Below are 13,793 nucleotides of genomic sequence, written 5' to 3'. Positions count from 1 at the left end.
TGAATGGGCGGGGCAACTGTGGGGGCGGGGTGGTGCCGGCGCCGCAATTCTGGCTCCAGACGCCTCAAGACGAGGAAGAAGAGGAACATGGGAGCTCGCAGGTGAGTGGGCGGGCAGGCTGCGTCCAGAGGATCCTTGCCTCGCAGTCGCGGCCGGGTGGTGGGTGCTGGCGGACACCTGACGGAGGTCTGGGGGCGGGTCCGGCCTGGGCCGTCCTGCGGGAAGTGGTGCGCCGGGGGATGCTGGGCGAGGACTGGAGACTTGGCATTTCTGTCCGGGCTTAGACGGGTGCCTATTGTCATCAGGCTGTCCCCCCCCCCCACCTCTCGCCCGCATTGTTTGCAAAGGGTCTAGTAGTTTGCCGTTTGCAGAGCGCCACGCCGACGACCAGGAAACTTGGGATTCGCGGCGATTGCGGGCAATTCTGTTTTCTCTGTTAAATTCTGGCGCTCCCCGACCCGCTGAGGGGCTACCGCAGCGAAGACTTTGTGCTCTCCGGAGGCTCTGCGCAGCCGGATTTTTATCTTTTAGGAGACTTTTATCTTTTAGAAATCTTGGAAGAGGCGTAGCTGGCTCCTTAGCAGGGCAACCCCTAAAGGCCCGGAAGTCTGCTGTCCTGGGTTACAATTCCTGACACTGGGCCACCTTGAACCTATGCTACACCTCAGCCAGGTGTGAGCAGATTAGTATCATAAACTCGAAAACTGAGGCTAATGAAACGATGTGAGCCGGGAAGGAACCTAAACAGATTCCTGGATTGAGGAGATTGAATTAAGGAACCTCAGAATGGCTTCTTTTGCTTTGGTTGGATTGGGTTGGGTTTTAAGACAGTCTCTCACTGGGTAGGTAGTTCAGGTTGACGTTGAACTTGCTTGTCCTGGACTCACCTAGAAATTAGGGTCTGCCAAATACTGAAATGTCAGATTCTCACCACCACACCCCATTCAGAATCTTTTTTACATGCATTGTAATAAAGGGCCTCTTATTTTTAAAAAGTGGCATTTTAGTTGGAGACTTGAAAACATCGAGGTAGTAAGATACATGGACGTCTGGGTTATTTTTTGGACAAGAACACCACCTGCAAGGCTTGGCACATGAGTAATGCTTGGAAAGTTCCAGGAACTTGAGAAGGGAAGACAGGAAGCAGCAGGAGCTAATACATGGAAGGAGTGTAAGCCATTGCAAGGAATTGAACTTGTGCTCTGGGTGAAATAAAAAGGAATGCAACAGAATCTGGTCTAAGATTGCTGACTACAGTGTTGCAAATAGCTGGATGTTGGGGCTTAGAAGACCCAAAGAGAAAACAGCCAGAGCAGTGCTGAAGGACAGTGCAGTAATCTAGATTCCATGGTTTGACCCAGATGATAGCCCTGGAGATTAGAACCACTTGGGTTCTCGGCATATTTTGACACTCATAAGACATGCTTACTCGGCATTGCAGCACACAGTTTTAATCCCAGCAGTAGAGAAACAGATGTAGGTGGCTCTCTCCTTAAGTTGAAGGCCAGCCTGGTTTACGTGGGGAGACCCTGGCTCAAAGAGACTCTGAACCTTCCAAGTAAATAAGGACAGTGCTCCCTGGACTATAAACATAGGCAGGTGGGCAGTCCAGGTCCGGCCTTGTGGATCAGGCCTTAGGGGTTTTGAACTGGACTTTAGGCTTTGCTCAGTGACTGCTTAACATGGCTTCCTGAACATAATATAAAGTAACATTCAAGCTGCCCACAGGATGCCTGCATTTCCAAATGCCAAAAGAAGAAACTGAAAGCCCCACTGTAACAAGCATACTCCACCAAATGTGTTAAGAGTGTTGCTTTGAATACTTTATACTTTCTAGGAGAAATTTAGCATAGTTCAGAGTTGAGAACTGTCATCACACCCTTAGCTGAAGTGGGATTTAGACTCTAAGTCACAAGGCTCTTTTAATGTTTATCAAAGGCAAGTTCCTAATGCAGTTTGCTGGCACCTTAGCATTAATTGAATAAGATGAAGATAATTACCCAACCAAGTACCGTCAACTTTGTAAAAAAATTATAAAGGAATTCCCAGTGGCAGCTTAGAAGGAACATCCCAGAAACCAAGTGCATCGAGTCAAAATAATAATCCTAAACAGGAATTCCCACAGTCACTGTGATAGTGTTGATTATATCAAAGACTTACCTGGGAGAGCCCAGGGGAGCACACCTGTAGTCTCAGCACATGGGAAGCCAAAGCACAAGGATTAAGAGCTCAGGGTCATCCCTGGTTACGGATCAGGTTTGAAGCCTGGCTGGGTTGCTGTGACCCTGTCTCAGAAGCAAAAGATCACATGCCAGCGTCAGTGGCATGGCTCAGCAGGCAAAGTCACTGGCTGCCTTGCTTGATAACCTGAGTTCTGTTCGCCAGGACCCACATGGTAAGAGAGAGGACATCCAATTGTCGTCCTCTGGCCTCTGCATGAGCATCATGGCATCTGTGTGTGTGTGCATACACACACAGAGACACACAGACATACAACGTATATATACAGAAATATATAAATGTAAACACTTATTTAATAAAGAGCTGTCATTCAAAACGGGACCACAGTGTCAAGGCTGCCATGCCCCAGCAGCGGCCACCACCACGCATGTGCACCACCTCCTTGGGGTCTGGAGCTGCCTTTCTCCTTTGAACGGATTCTTGAGCATGATGACCCCAGCTTTTGGGAGGCAGAGGCAGGAGGATGACTCAATTAAGGAAGGCTACCCTCAGTTACGTAATGAAACTTAATAAAGAAACAAGACCAGGAGGACTGAAGATCTGTCTCAGCGGTTAAAAGCACTTGCTGATTTCCAAAGAACCCAGATTTGTCCTGCATCTGTCAGGTAACTCAGTGTAACTCCGGTTCCAGACGATCTGGCCTCTGGATTCCGAGGGCACCGGTACTTAAACACACATACCCACACACAAGCACATGCACACAAATAATCTAAAATAATAAAAATAAACTTTGAAAACAGATAAGACCCAACGTGGTGGTCCACACCTTGCTTCATAGCACCCCATAGGCAGAGACTGGTATGTAGTGAGTACCAGGCCAGTCAGAGCTACATAATAAGATCAGAATGAACAACAGAGCCTGAATATGGGGCTAGAGAGAGCACTCAGCAGTTAAGAACCACTGGCTGCTCCTCTAGAGGACCCAAGACGGATACTCAGCCCCCGTATGGCCGTTCACACAGTCTGACTCCAGCCTCCAGGAATCCAACATCCTCTTCTGGCCTCCTCAAGAACATATGTGATCCACAGACGTACATGCAAGCAAGGCACCCATATACATTAAACAGATTTTTTTTTTTTTTTTAGTTTTTAAAAAACAAATTTGTAACGCATGTGTGCATGTGTATGTGTGTTTCTGTGCATCAAGCCTGGGACCTTATACATATACTCAACTGTTAGAGCTATATGTTCATCCCTAGGAAGGTTTGGTTTGGTTTTGTGTTGACACACCATCTCCTTGTCACTGTAGTTGATCTAGCACTTGCAGCAGGGCTCTGACTCACCATCTTAGTGCCTAGTGCCCTGCATGCTGGCTTTATAAGCAGGTGCCACTGCACCTAGCTGCAACTTAGTTCTCGAACTTCCACTCAGTTATGTTTCCCTATCTAGGCCTGTCAGCACTGACTGATGGTAGATTCCAGTGATAGCTTCACTTGAGATAGACGGAATGGGGGACATCTTGCCTGGGTCCCGGAGCGCCCCACAGAGGTCCCTGCCCTGACCGGGCTTCCTAAGAGCCCACTGAGCACTCCACACTGCCACTGGTGCACGCTGAGAGTGCTGTTCCGGGTTGCTGGGTAAGATGACAATAGAAAACATGGAGGCACACCATCCTTGTTGGTACCTGACAGTTGTGTCAACGGAAAGGCCACACTTGCTTTAAAGGGAGTGTTTGGGATTTCTGCCCTGTCAAACACTTTGTTGTCAGGAGATCTATATCTGTCACTTCGTCTCTCCAGCTTCACTGCTCTGAATTCCCAATGCAACAAAACAAAGTCTAGTCAAATAAGAAGTGGGGAAGAAAATATCTAGTTGTCAGTATCTTGATAATATCATGAATCTGCATAATCACCGACAGATGGAGAAAGCAGGCCTGAATCACTTCTGTGGGTGTTTTGAAGGTTCCTTCCTGGACACCTCATAAAAACAAATGCAGTACTTGAGAATAACACATGTGCTTGTGGAGTGCCAGGCTTTGAGCTCACTGTGATAGAGCAGCAATGGAAGGCTTAAAGGGCAGTGGTCCCCAAAATTATTATGTGCAGTGTCTATCTTACCTGCATGATGAATGTGCACTGTTTGTGTGTGTGCCTGCTGTTATGTGGGTGATGAGACTTGAACCTGGGTCTGAACCTGGGTTTCCTGGAAGAGCAAATCTTAGAATCTCACTTACAATCTCTGGTTTTGAAGGTTACAGTGTCACTACTTACAGTGCTGAAAACATCTCAGGATAGCATCCTGCATATCTTCACCTTAGCTTTTCCTTGGTCAGCAGAATGCAGTGCAGCTCCCTTGGCTTGTTTTGCAGCACTGTGTGTGTGTGTGTGTGTGTGTGTGTGTGTGTGTGTGTGTGTGTGGTGTAAGAGTTCTCAGAAACAGTCAGCTGACTTCAGCAAGGCTCAAGCAGGTTGATCCAATGATGAGGTCAGAGTCCTTGTGACTGAGCCACAGCACAGTGATGGTCAGGTGAGGACCCAGGACGGAATATACAAGCCTTCTTGGGGGTGTGTCATCTCAAACCATAACTAAGAAATCAGAACCTGTCAATGTGCCTTTGAGTTAACTAATTTGTGGTGCTGAGGACTAAACCCACAACCTTACACATGCGTGAAACTACACCCCTGCCTCAGAGGATCTGCTAATCTGAAGAAAGCAATAGGAACTTTCAAAATGGGCCAAGAGAAGGAGAAAGTGAGCAAAGGGGGAGGGCCCTCTCAGGTGGGACACATGAGCCAGGGTCTCCACACGACACCCCAGCAGCAGCTCCACAGAGAACCAGACATGACTGCTCACACCTGGAACACAACCCCCCCAGTGGAGCCTCAGAAACTCAGATCATTCTCAGCTACATACTGAGTTCCAGACCTCCATGACCTCCATGAGGCTTTGGGGGGAAAAAAAAGACAAAATTAACATGTATTATGAGTTTTGAACATATAGAGAGGAGTACATGTGACAAAAGAGTCTGGGTTGTGTAGTGTACACTCGTAAGGTTCCCATACATCAAGAGCAATGTAACATCTGTCACAGCTGCATGATAAGGCATATCCTTTAGCTGCTGAAGCAACCACCAGAAGCACACCAATAGTCCTAATTACACACCTGTAGTCCCAGCATGCTGGAAGATCAGAAGTTCAGAGTCATGTATGCTTCATAGCAAGCTTGAGAACACCCTAGAAACATGTCTTTTAAAAAAGCCACCAAATAGAATTTTGAGAATTAGGCAGCCCAAACAGACAGAACAACAAGATAAGGAAAGGAAGGCATGGGTGAGAAAGAGAACGGGGCAGCAGCAAATCCCAAGCTAGAGAAACCCTTGGGCAGCCTGTTGGGCAGGACCTGTGCTAGCTGGACTGTTCACTATCCTCCCTGGACGGCGACCACCTGTTGCACCTAGACTGCCCTCAATATTGGCCTCACCCTGGGTAGACCCTTCTTACGGTTTCTTCCTCTTAAGATCCCTTTTGACCATTGGACTGACCAGTCCCATAAGTCAGCCTAAGTTATGTCAGACCATAGAGCATCTCACACAGTAGAAGCTGCTGTCCAGTGTTCTACAGATAAGGCACCATAAGCCCAGGAAGGTTTTACCCAAGTATGGAGATACTTAATGATGGAGCTTGTAGTTGAGCCAAAGCACAGCTTTGGTGTCTGTAGTAGTTCCCAGCTCTTCACAGCTAAAGATCAGTCTAAAAATAAGAAATGAGAAAATAGTCAACATAAATAGGTAAACAGATTTAAGACCCTTAATTAAGAAACACTATCAAGCTGGAGAAATAGCTCAGCAGTTAAGAGCACTTGTTGCTCTTGCAGAAGACCTAGACTCAGTTCCCAGCACCCACAGAGTGGCTCACAACTCTGTAACAGAAGGCTGTGTGTAATGCTATGACAGTGGACAATAGATTCTGTAAGTGGCAGTTTAGGGAGAAGCATTGCATGCAGCAAAGGCAAATCCACACTGAGGGCTGAGGACGGGCCTTCCCTCAAGGAAGTTGTTCCAATATAGTCATTTTGCCACCAGGCCACTGGCTGGTCTGCCAAGAGATTTGGCACTCAGTGGCAGCCATAGCCAGGGCAGCCTTGGAGAACAGAGGACACAGGTGCATTGGAAGCCAAGTAGCCTTTGGACTTTGGAAATCACCAGGAAGTGTTCTGTTCTCTGAGTCCTTCAGAAGCAACAAACTGTGCCAGTATCTTGGTTTTATGCTTCATACCTCAGAACTGTAAGGAAATAAAGGTACCGCTTTCACCGCCGAGTTGGTGGTTATTTGCTCCCAGCCACCAGGTTTGTGGTCATTTGTTACCGCAGCAATAGGAAGCTAATAGCAGCCACATATTGATAATTCTACAAAACGTTTGTGCCCACCACTTTCTTCATGACACATAAAAGGTTCTGTATTTTCAATGTCTACTGTAAAGCTGTTAGAGAGTGAGAGCAGCTGCTGTGTGAGTTTGGACTGCCACCAAATCACGGAGCACCCTTTCTGTTGCCAGCGAGGTCAGGACACTGAAATGAAAGTTTGGGTTGTGTCATGTGATGCAGACTCATGTGGAATGTTGCTGAGGCAGGACGGTGGGAGGACAGGTGATGTTTGGAAAGAGTATAAATATGGCACAGTGGGCAGTGATGGGGCACTTGTTTGTCCTGTAACTCTCTGTGGTCTTGGTTTTTTGTTGATTTTTATTTTGAGAGAGGCATGGCTGAGAACATTTATGGCATTTCCACTGTTTTTGGTCATTTTTGTTGACTTGTGTCAGTTTGGTGGAGTCCTAGCAAGTTTTTGCTGGATTGTCTTGCAGTAGCTGATTTGTGTTTGGTGACACTTTTGAACTGGACTGTTGGGTATCCTGACCTGCTGATCTGAACTACTGGTATCCTGACAAACAGAGATCAGAATCACCCCCAAAAGAACTACTTCTAAACAGGTCAATATCCCCTTGTCCAATTTACCATCTTTTCTCCCCTACCTTTAGACAGTGGGCTAGAAGGGGTATTGAAGCGTTTGAAAACCTTTATTAAAGTAGGCAATAAAAAACTAAAGCCAGCTGGGCAGTGGTGGCACACGCTTTTAATCCCAGCACTTGGGAGGCAGAGGCAGGCGGATTTCTGAGTTCGAGGCCAGCCTGGTCTACAGAGTTAGTTCCAGGACAGCCAGGGCTATACAGAGAAACCCTGTCTTGAAAAAACAAAACAAAAAACAACAACACCAAATGTGGAGTCAGTCTTCGCCACATCACCTGCTGACTCCACTCAGGAAGGAAGAGGCATCTGATTCCCCTCGGAAAATGGGGTGACTAGACAAGGGAAAAATGGGGAAGCAAGCAAGAGAAGCCCGCCTGGGTCAGCTCCCAGCACCCACACGGTGACATGACCACCTGCAACTCAAGCCCCAGGGGAGCCAGCGCCTTATTCTGGCCTCCATTGGCCCCTGCACACACACACACACACACACACACACACACACACACAAATAAATCATTGTCAGAAGTTTTAAATCTTCCACATCATTCTCAAAGGGATGCATGAAGTCCCCTAGGTACCGTCTTTTTGTAACTTGGGGCTGATTGTTACCCATTACTCTACCAGCCTATAAGGTTATCTCCCGCCAGTGCCGGACTCCTGCTGAGAGAGCTTTATGAACATCTTTTTCGTATAACGGTTATTCTGATGTCTGTAACTGTTCTTAATTACCAAGGTAAGGACGTGACGTGGTGCTTAGAAGCCAAAACCTTCCAAACAGATTTTCTTTTCTTTCTTTTTTTTTTTTAAATCAAATCAGGGTCAAGTCAGTGAAAGTACTTATTCCTAACCCCTGAACAGTGGATCAAACTGAGTTTTTAAACTATATTAAATGGTCACATCTATAAAGCCAAACATATCATTAAGCAGTGTATCAGCTGAGTAAGGGAGACATGTTCAAAGGAGTACAGTAACACCATTTTAGATTTTAGGTGCATACCATCATCCATTTTCTTAGATATAGGTGTGAACTTATATTTCTTAGATCTAGGTGTGCTTTCAAACAAACTGGGTTCTTTTTCACTTCGGTGTGAACTTGACAAAAATATTTTATAAGCCTCCAAAAAGGTATTCACTCAAGAAAATGCGTGTTAAGACAATGAGCTGACAAAAGTTTAATAAGGGTAGGAAAGCTAGTATTGATGGGCAGATCGTGCTTCTCTTCAGAGGAGTGTGGACTTTGGAGCTTTGGATTAGGACAGCGGTGGTGCTTTCAGTGGGACTTAATGGGCTATACTAGTAAGAGCATGGAGACACATAGGTGCCGAAGGTGATTTGGAAGGTGGCTCAAGAGGTTTCAGGGGAGGAGATTTGTTTGTGGCCTAGAGACTGTTCTCTTGAACTTTGGTGAAGAATGCTGCTGCTTTCTGCCCTTGTCCAGTTTGAATGTCTTTCCATTAAAAAAAAAAAAAAATCTGTTGCTACTTTCTTGCAGAATGGAAACAGACTATAATCCAGTGGAGCTCAGCACTATGTCTGGATTTGAAGAAGGCTCTGAGCTCAATGGACTTGAAGGAACGGATATGAAGGACATGCAGCTGGAGGCTGAGGCAGTTGTAAACGATGTTCTCTTTGCTGTCAACACCATGTTTGTCTCCAAAAGCCTGCCCTGCGCAGATGATGTGGCTTACATCAACGTGGAGACAAAGGAGAGGACTAGATACTGCCTGGAGCTCACAGAAGCAGGACTCAGGGTAACTCACTTTTATTTTTAGAAGTAATAAAAAAAAAGCATATCTTTATCATTTTATCAGAAAGGATAAAGAGGAACATTACATTAAAAACCAGACATGAGTATCTTCAAAAAAATACAAAATATTTTCCCCAAAATTTTGGTAGTAAATTTTTGATCAACAAAGAACAGTTGAATTCGAGGGAGTAAATACATTTCAAAAGAATTGATTCCGTTTGCTTTAATCATTGCCACCCAAACGAGTTCCTTCCCTTCCTGTAGCTATGTCCCCTAGATGGGCTCTCTCCAGGGGACACCCTTGTGGTTACTGGGCTGAAAGAACTCGCTCACATCCCTCCTTCCAAACTAGACGTTGAGCAGGGGCCGTGTGCTAGGTGGTATGTTGTACAGGCCAGAACCCACAAGAGAGAGAGAACTTCGCAGACTTAGCGTCTGACTTCCATAGATATGCCGTGTGTGTGTGTGTGTGTGTGTGTGTGTGTGTGTGTGTGTGTGTTTGTACAATATTTTTAATTTTTTTAAAGATATCAGAGGCTGGGCATGGTGATACAGTCCATTAATCCCAGCACTCAGGAGGCAGAGGCAGGTAGACCTCTCAGACTAAGCCAGTCAGGACTGTATAGTGAGACCCTATATTTTTATTTATTAAAAAGGCGGGAAGAAATGCTTAATAGTTCAGTTCTCAGCAGCAGGCTGAACTGGAGAGGCTTCATCAGTATTGTATTGCAAGAAGGTACCTTGCACGGGAGATCATCAGTATGTGTGGGACTCAGTGAGGGTGGGTCCTGGAAAGAGAGCCCATGGTTAGGAACGCATGTTTCTCTTGTGCGGTTTGATTCCCAGCACCCACAGGTCAGGCAGCTCACAGCGACTGTGACTGCAGCTCCAGGAAGCCGCTCCTCTCCTCTGCCCTCCATGGATATATGCACTCAAGTGCACACAGGCTCACATATACCTAAGGATACAAAATGCTTTCAGAGCCAGGGCATGGTGGAACACATGTTTAATCATGGGGAAGCAGAGGCAGGTGGATCTCTGAGTTCAAGGCCAGCCTAGTCTAAAAACTGGGTTTCAGGATAGCCAGGTTACACAGAGAAACCCCATCTTAAAAGCAATGATAATAATTTTTATTATGTCATTTTCAAGATTTTAACACTTGGGAAAAAAACAAAACAAAACAAAAGTGAGCAAACCAAACCTCTTAAAGAGCCATGGGGGGAGCCGGGTGGTGGTGGCGCACGCCTGTAATCCCAGCACTCTGGGAGGCAGGGGCAGGTGGATTTCTGAGTTCGAGGCCAGCCTGGTCTACAGAGTGAGTTCCAGGACAGCCAGGGCTACACAGAGAAACCCTGTCTCGGAAAAAACCAAATCCAAAAAAAAAACCAAAAAAAAAAAAAAAAAGAGCCATGGGAGAAGCACATCTTGGGTAGTGGGCCTGTGCTCTAAGCTACTTTATAGGTGGCTAACATCTGAAATGCATGTCATCTGCTGAGAAATGGTGTCACTGCACGGACCCTCCAGACACCTGGCTCGTGCCCTCTATGCCAGGACAGAAGCTGACGACTGCTCACTGCTGCTCTTCTCTCGTAGGTGGTGGGCTATGCTTTTGACCAGGTGGAGGATCATTTGCAAACCCCCTACCATGAGACAGTCTACTCCTTGTTGGATACGCTCAGCCCTGCCTACCGGGAAGCATTTGGAAACGCACTCCTTCAGAGACTGGAAGCTTTGAAACGAGATGGACAGTCGTGACTCATTTCCTCCTAATGGGGCCACTGCTGGTACAGAGTCTAACATAAGACTTGACCCCCTTGCATATAATCATTGTAGAAAGTGCATCGTCAGCTTTATGTGTGCGCCATTCCTTCACATGTAGGCTTCTGACTCACAGGATGATTGACTCTAAGTGTCTCAGTCTCAGATTCATGAAGGGGATTTGGAGACCACGGCCCTGACACTGTCATTCTGAGTTTTGCACACAGCCACTCTGCATTTCAACCCCTAATCAGCACCTCATTCTCTTATTACAGGGCTTCAGCGTTGCCAGCACTCTTTTACATAGAAAGTTCTAGATTTGCACAGTGACATAGAAATTAGAATCACCTAACTTTCAGACCTGGATTCAGCCTGCTAAATCAGGGGTTTACTACTAGCTTGGACTGACTTTGTAGTGGTTATTTTGTTACTGGCCTTATTGGAAACAGTCAACTAGTTTCCCCTGCACAAATTTTGAAATTTACTGCTGTACTTAATCTACTTACATTACCAAATGGACTGCTGAAGATGAATTGCTTATCTGTTATTTAACTAGGATAAAATGAAAGGCAGGGACAGAAATAGTTCTCCATTCCTTGTTTGCAACAGCCAGCCGACCTAGAGCGGACAGACCATTAGCAAATGAATGTAACAATTACTCGTCTCCACAATACCTAAGCACACGAGCAAGTAGAGAACAGGCCCACCTCATCCTCCGCTGTGGATCACTCCGAAGGAAGAAGATCCTGGTTGCCTAGGAAACGGTATTTGGGCCTGTGTTGATTCTTATTCCGAATGTTTGTTTACAATGTACAGTATATATATATATATATATGCACATATATATTCAGAAAGTATTTTTGCTTCAATGCTTACTTTCTATAAAGCAGTGCTTTGGTATTCCTCCCCTTCTTCCCCAGCAGTTGGACAGCACTCTGTCTCATTGCCACTTGAACAGTGTAAACACGAGTGCATTGTATGGTTTGAAACCAAAGGATGAACGAAGCATTCCGAAACTTGATATTTCAAAAAGAGATGCTCTGTATTTTATATTTTATTACAGTCCCTGGTGTTTATAAACTTAATAAAGTCCTCATGCTGCTGCATGTTTTCCAGTATGCAACAAACAGAAAGGACCTGGTGTTGTTCTTTGAGTTGTCACCCAAAGCAGCTGCTTTGGGAATGATTAGCCACCATCTGCATCTGGGCGCACCTCCGTACACTGGGCATGTGCAGATGTTTTTGTCCTTAGTCTCTAGTGGGCATGTTTAGCCTCTGAAGACCGTGGGAGGGAAGGGGAAGGTGCTTCCTTGCCTGTCAGGGTAAGCAAGCACCCACTTCAGTCCTGAGGATCAAAACAGTTTTAAAAATTCAAAATGCTCACGTAGATCAGATCTGGTAGAGCTCGGCCCACATCGGTGATGCCACTGAGAGTTCACCAGGTGTTTGAGCCTGGCTTAGCCAGGCTCTGTCTGGCGGGATGCCTGGCGGCCTGCGGTGTGCACAGTGAAGTCCAACCTCAGGTTGCTTGTGCCTAATCTCAGGCTAATGTTTTAAAAAATGATGTCTGTGGAGTTTGAATAAAATTGTTTACTCTATTTTGAGTTGCGTATAGACAGGTCATGTTTAAAAATTGAAATTGTTTATTTTGTGATGAGTGACTGATTCCAAGGTCTGTGCCAACATTTTTTAAATTCACCAGTGCTATGTTTTGAGTTGAAGTGAGTGAAGGGAATCGTTCTTTTCTTTATTCTTTGGAATAAAGGGGATTGTTGGATTCCATAGCTGCCTGCAGCTATTACGAAGTGGGTAGCTGGAACAGAAGCTGAGGGATGGATAGGGAAGGTGCAAAAAGAAATAAGGGCCAGGAAACTTTAATGGTGCCAGACCTTTTAACAGTTTGGGCAAACCCTTCCCCCCCAGACTCCCGGTTGAGTTCCAGTGGAAGTTGTCTAGCTTCTCTTGGAGGTCCTGGTCTTGACTGCTCCAGCAGCTCGGTGGGTCACCTGCTTAATTCAGGAATTCCTAGACCTGGAGGAACAATGAATTTAACCTTTACTAGCACTCCACGCTTGAATAAAAATTCCTGCTTTAACCTACTTCCCTATTATGTCCTAATAGGCAGATTCCTGCCCGAAGCCAGGGATTGTCGTTGACCAAAGTCAAACTCCGACCGACCAAGTGCACGACTGCCCCAATATGGCTCTGTACAGGGGATCAGTGAACACATGCACACACATAGACACACACGTGTGAGCACAGGCAGACCTCCATCCTAAGCTAAGCCAGTTTTTAAGATTAACCATATAAATTAAGCCTTGTTTTACTTCTAAAGGAAAAAAAATCATCTGACTCAAATCAGTTTGAACTTGAGCATGGCGGCACACCTGACCTGAGCACTTGGGAGGTGGAGGTGGACACAGGGAGCTGCAGAGGGACGGGGGTCAGCCAGGCTAATGAGACCCGAAAGTAGAATTACAGCAGCAGACAAATGAGTTTAGACAATTCAAAGGGGAGGAAAAGTGAAAACTGTTAGGTGACCACTTAAAAGGGGTTCCAAATGGGGGGGGGGGCTCAAAAATAAAATGTGAGAGGTGCTTGACTCCGCTGGTAACGTGAGAAAATTTAAAATAGTTGGGCCGCGGCAGGCAAGATGGTTCAGTGGAAGGAAGCACTGCCTCCAGCCTGGGTGGGATCTCCGGACCCACATCACGGTGGGAGGGGAGAGCCTACTCCCACACATCTTTTAAAAACAATTTTGCTTTGTTTGTTTGTTTTTTGGATTCCCCCCCCCACACACACACACACACACACACAGGGTTTCTCTGTATAGCCCTGGCTGTCCTGGAACTCACTCTGTAGACCAGGCTGGCCTTGAACTCAGAAATCCGCCTGCCTCTGCCTCCCAGGATGCTGGGATTACAGGCATGCGCCACCACAGTCCAGGTCTTGTTTTTGTTTTTAAGTTAGGGTTTCTCTGGGTAGCTCTGGCAGTCCTAGAACTCGTTCTGTAGACCAGGCTGGCCTCAAACTGGGAGATTCCCCTGCCTCTGCCTCCCAAGTGCTGGGATTAAAAGCAAGCAC

At 46.2% G+C, this 13,793-nt stretch overlaps 1 protein-coding gene across 2 annotated transcripts; it reads left to right on the top strand.

The window, feature by feature from the left end:
• The first annotated feature begins 12 nt into the window (after positions 1-12).
• Gskip (GSK3B interacting protein) lies at positions 13-11,842 on the top strand. Of its 2 annotated transcripts, XM_052185135.1 has the most exons (4): positions 17-101; positions 7,042-7,167; positions 8,697-8,955; positions 10,545-11,842. In XM_052185135.1, exons 3-4 carry the CDS (start codon positions 8,698-8,700, stop codon positions 10,704-10,706), a joined length of 420 nt encoding a protein of 139 aa, XP_052041095.1. In that variant the 5' UTR covers positions 17-101; positions 7,042-7,167; position 8,697; the 3' UTR covers positions 10,707-11,842. The 2 variants fall into 2 exon arrangements, with proteins under 2 accessions (XP_052041094.1, XP_052041095.1); XM_052185134.1 differs by lacking the exon at positions 7,042-7,167 and having other exon boundaries at positions 13-101.
• Positions 11,843-13,793: the final 1,951 nt, after the last annotated feature.

The sequence above is a fragment of the Apodemus sylvaticus genome, chromosome 6, assembly GCF_947179515.1.
Source record: "Apodemus sylvaticus chromosome 6, mApoSyl1.1, whole genome shotgun sequence".
Lineage (NCBI taxonomy): Eukaryota > Metazoa > Chordata > Mammalia > Rodentia > Muridae > Apodemus > Apodemus sylvaticus.
The sequence above is the reverse complement of the archived record's forward strand: the minus strand, read 5'-3'. Positions and strand labels throughout refer to the sequence as shown.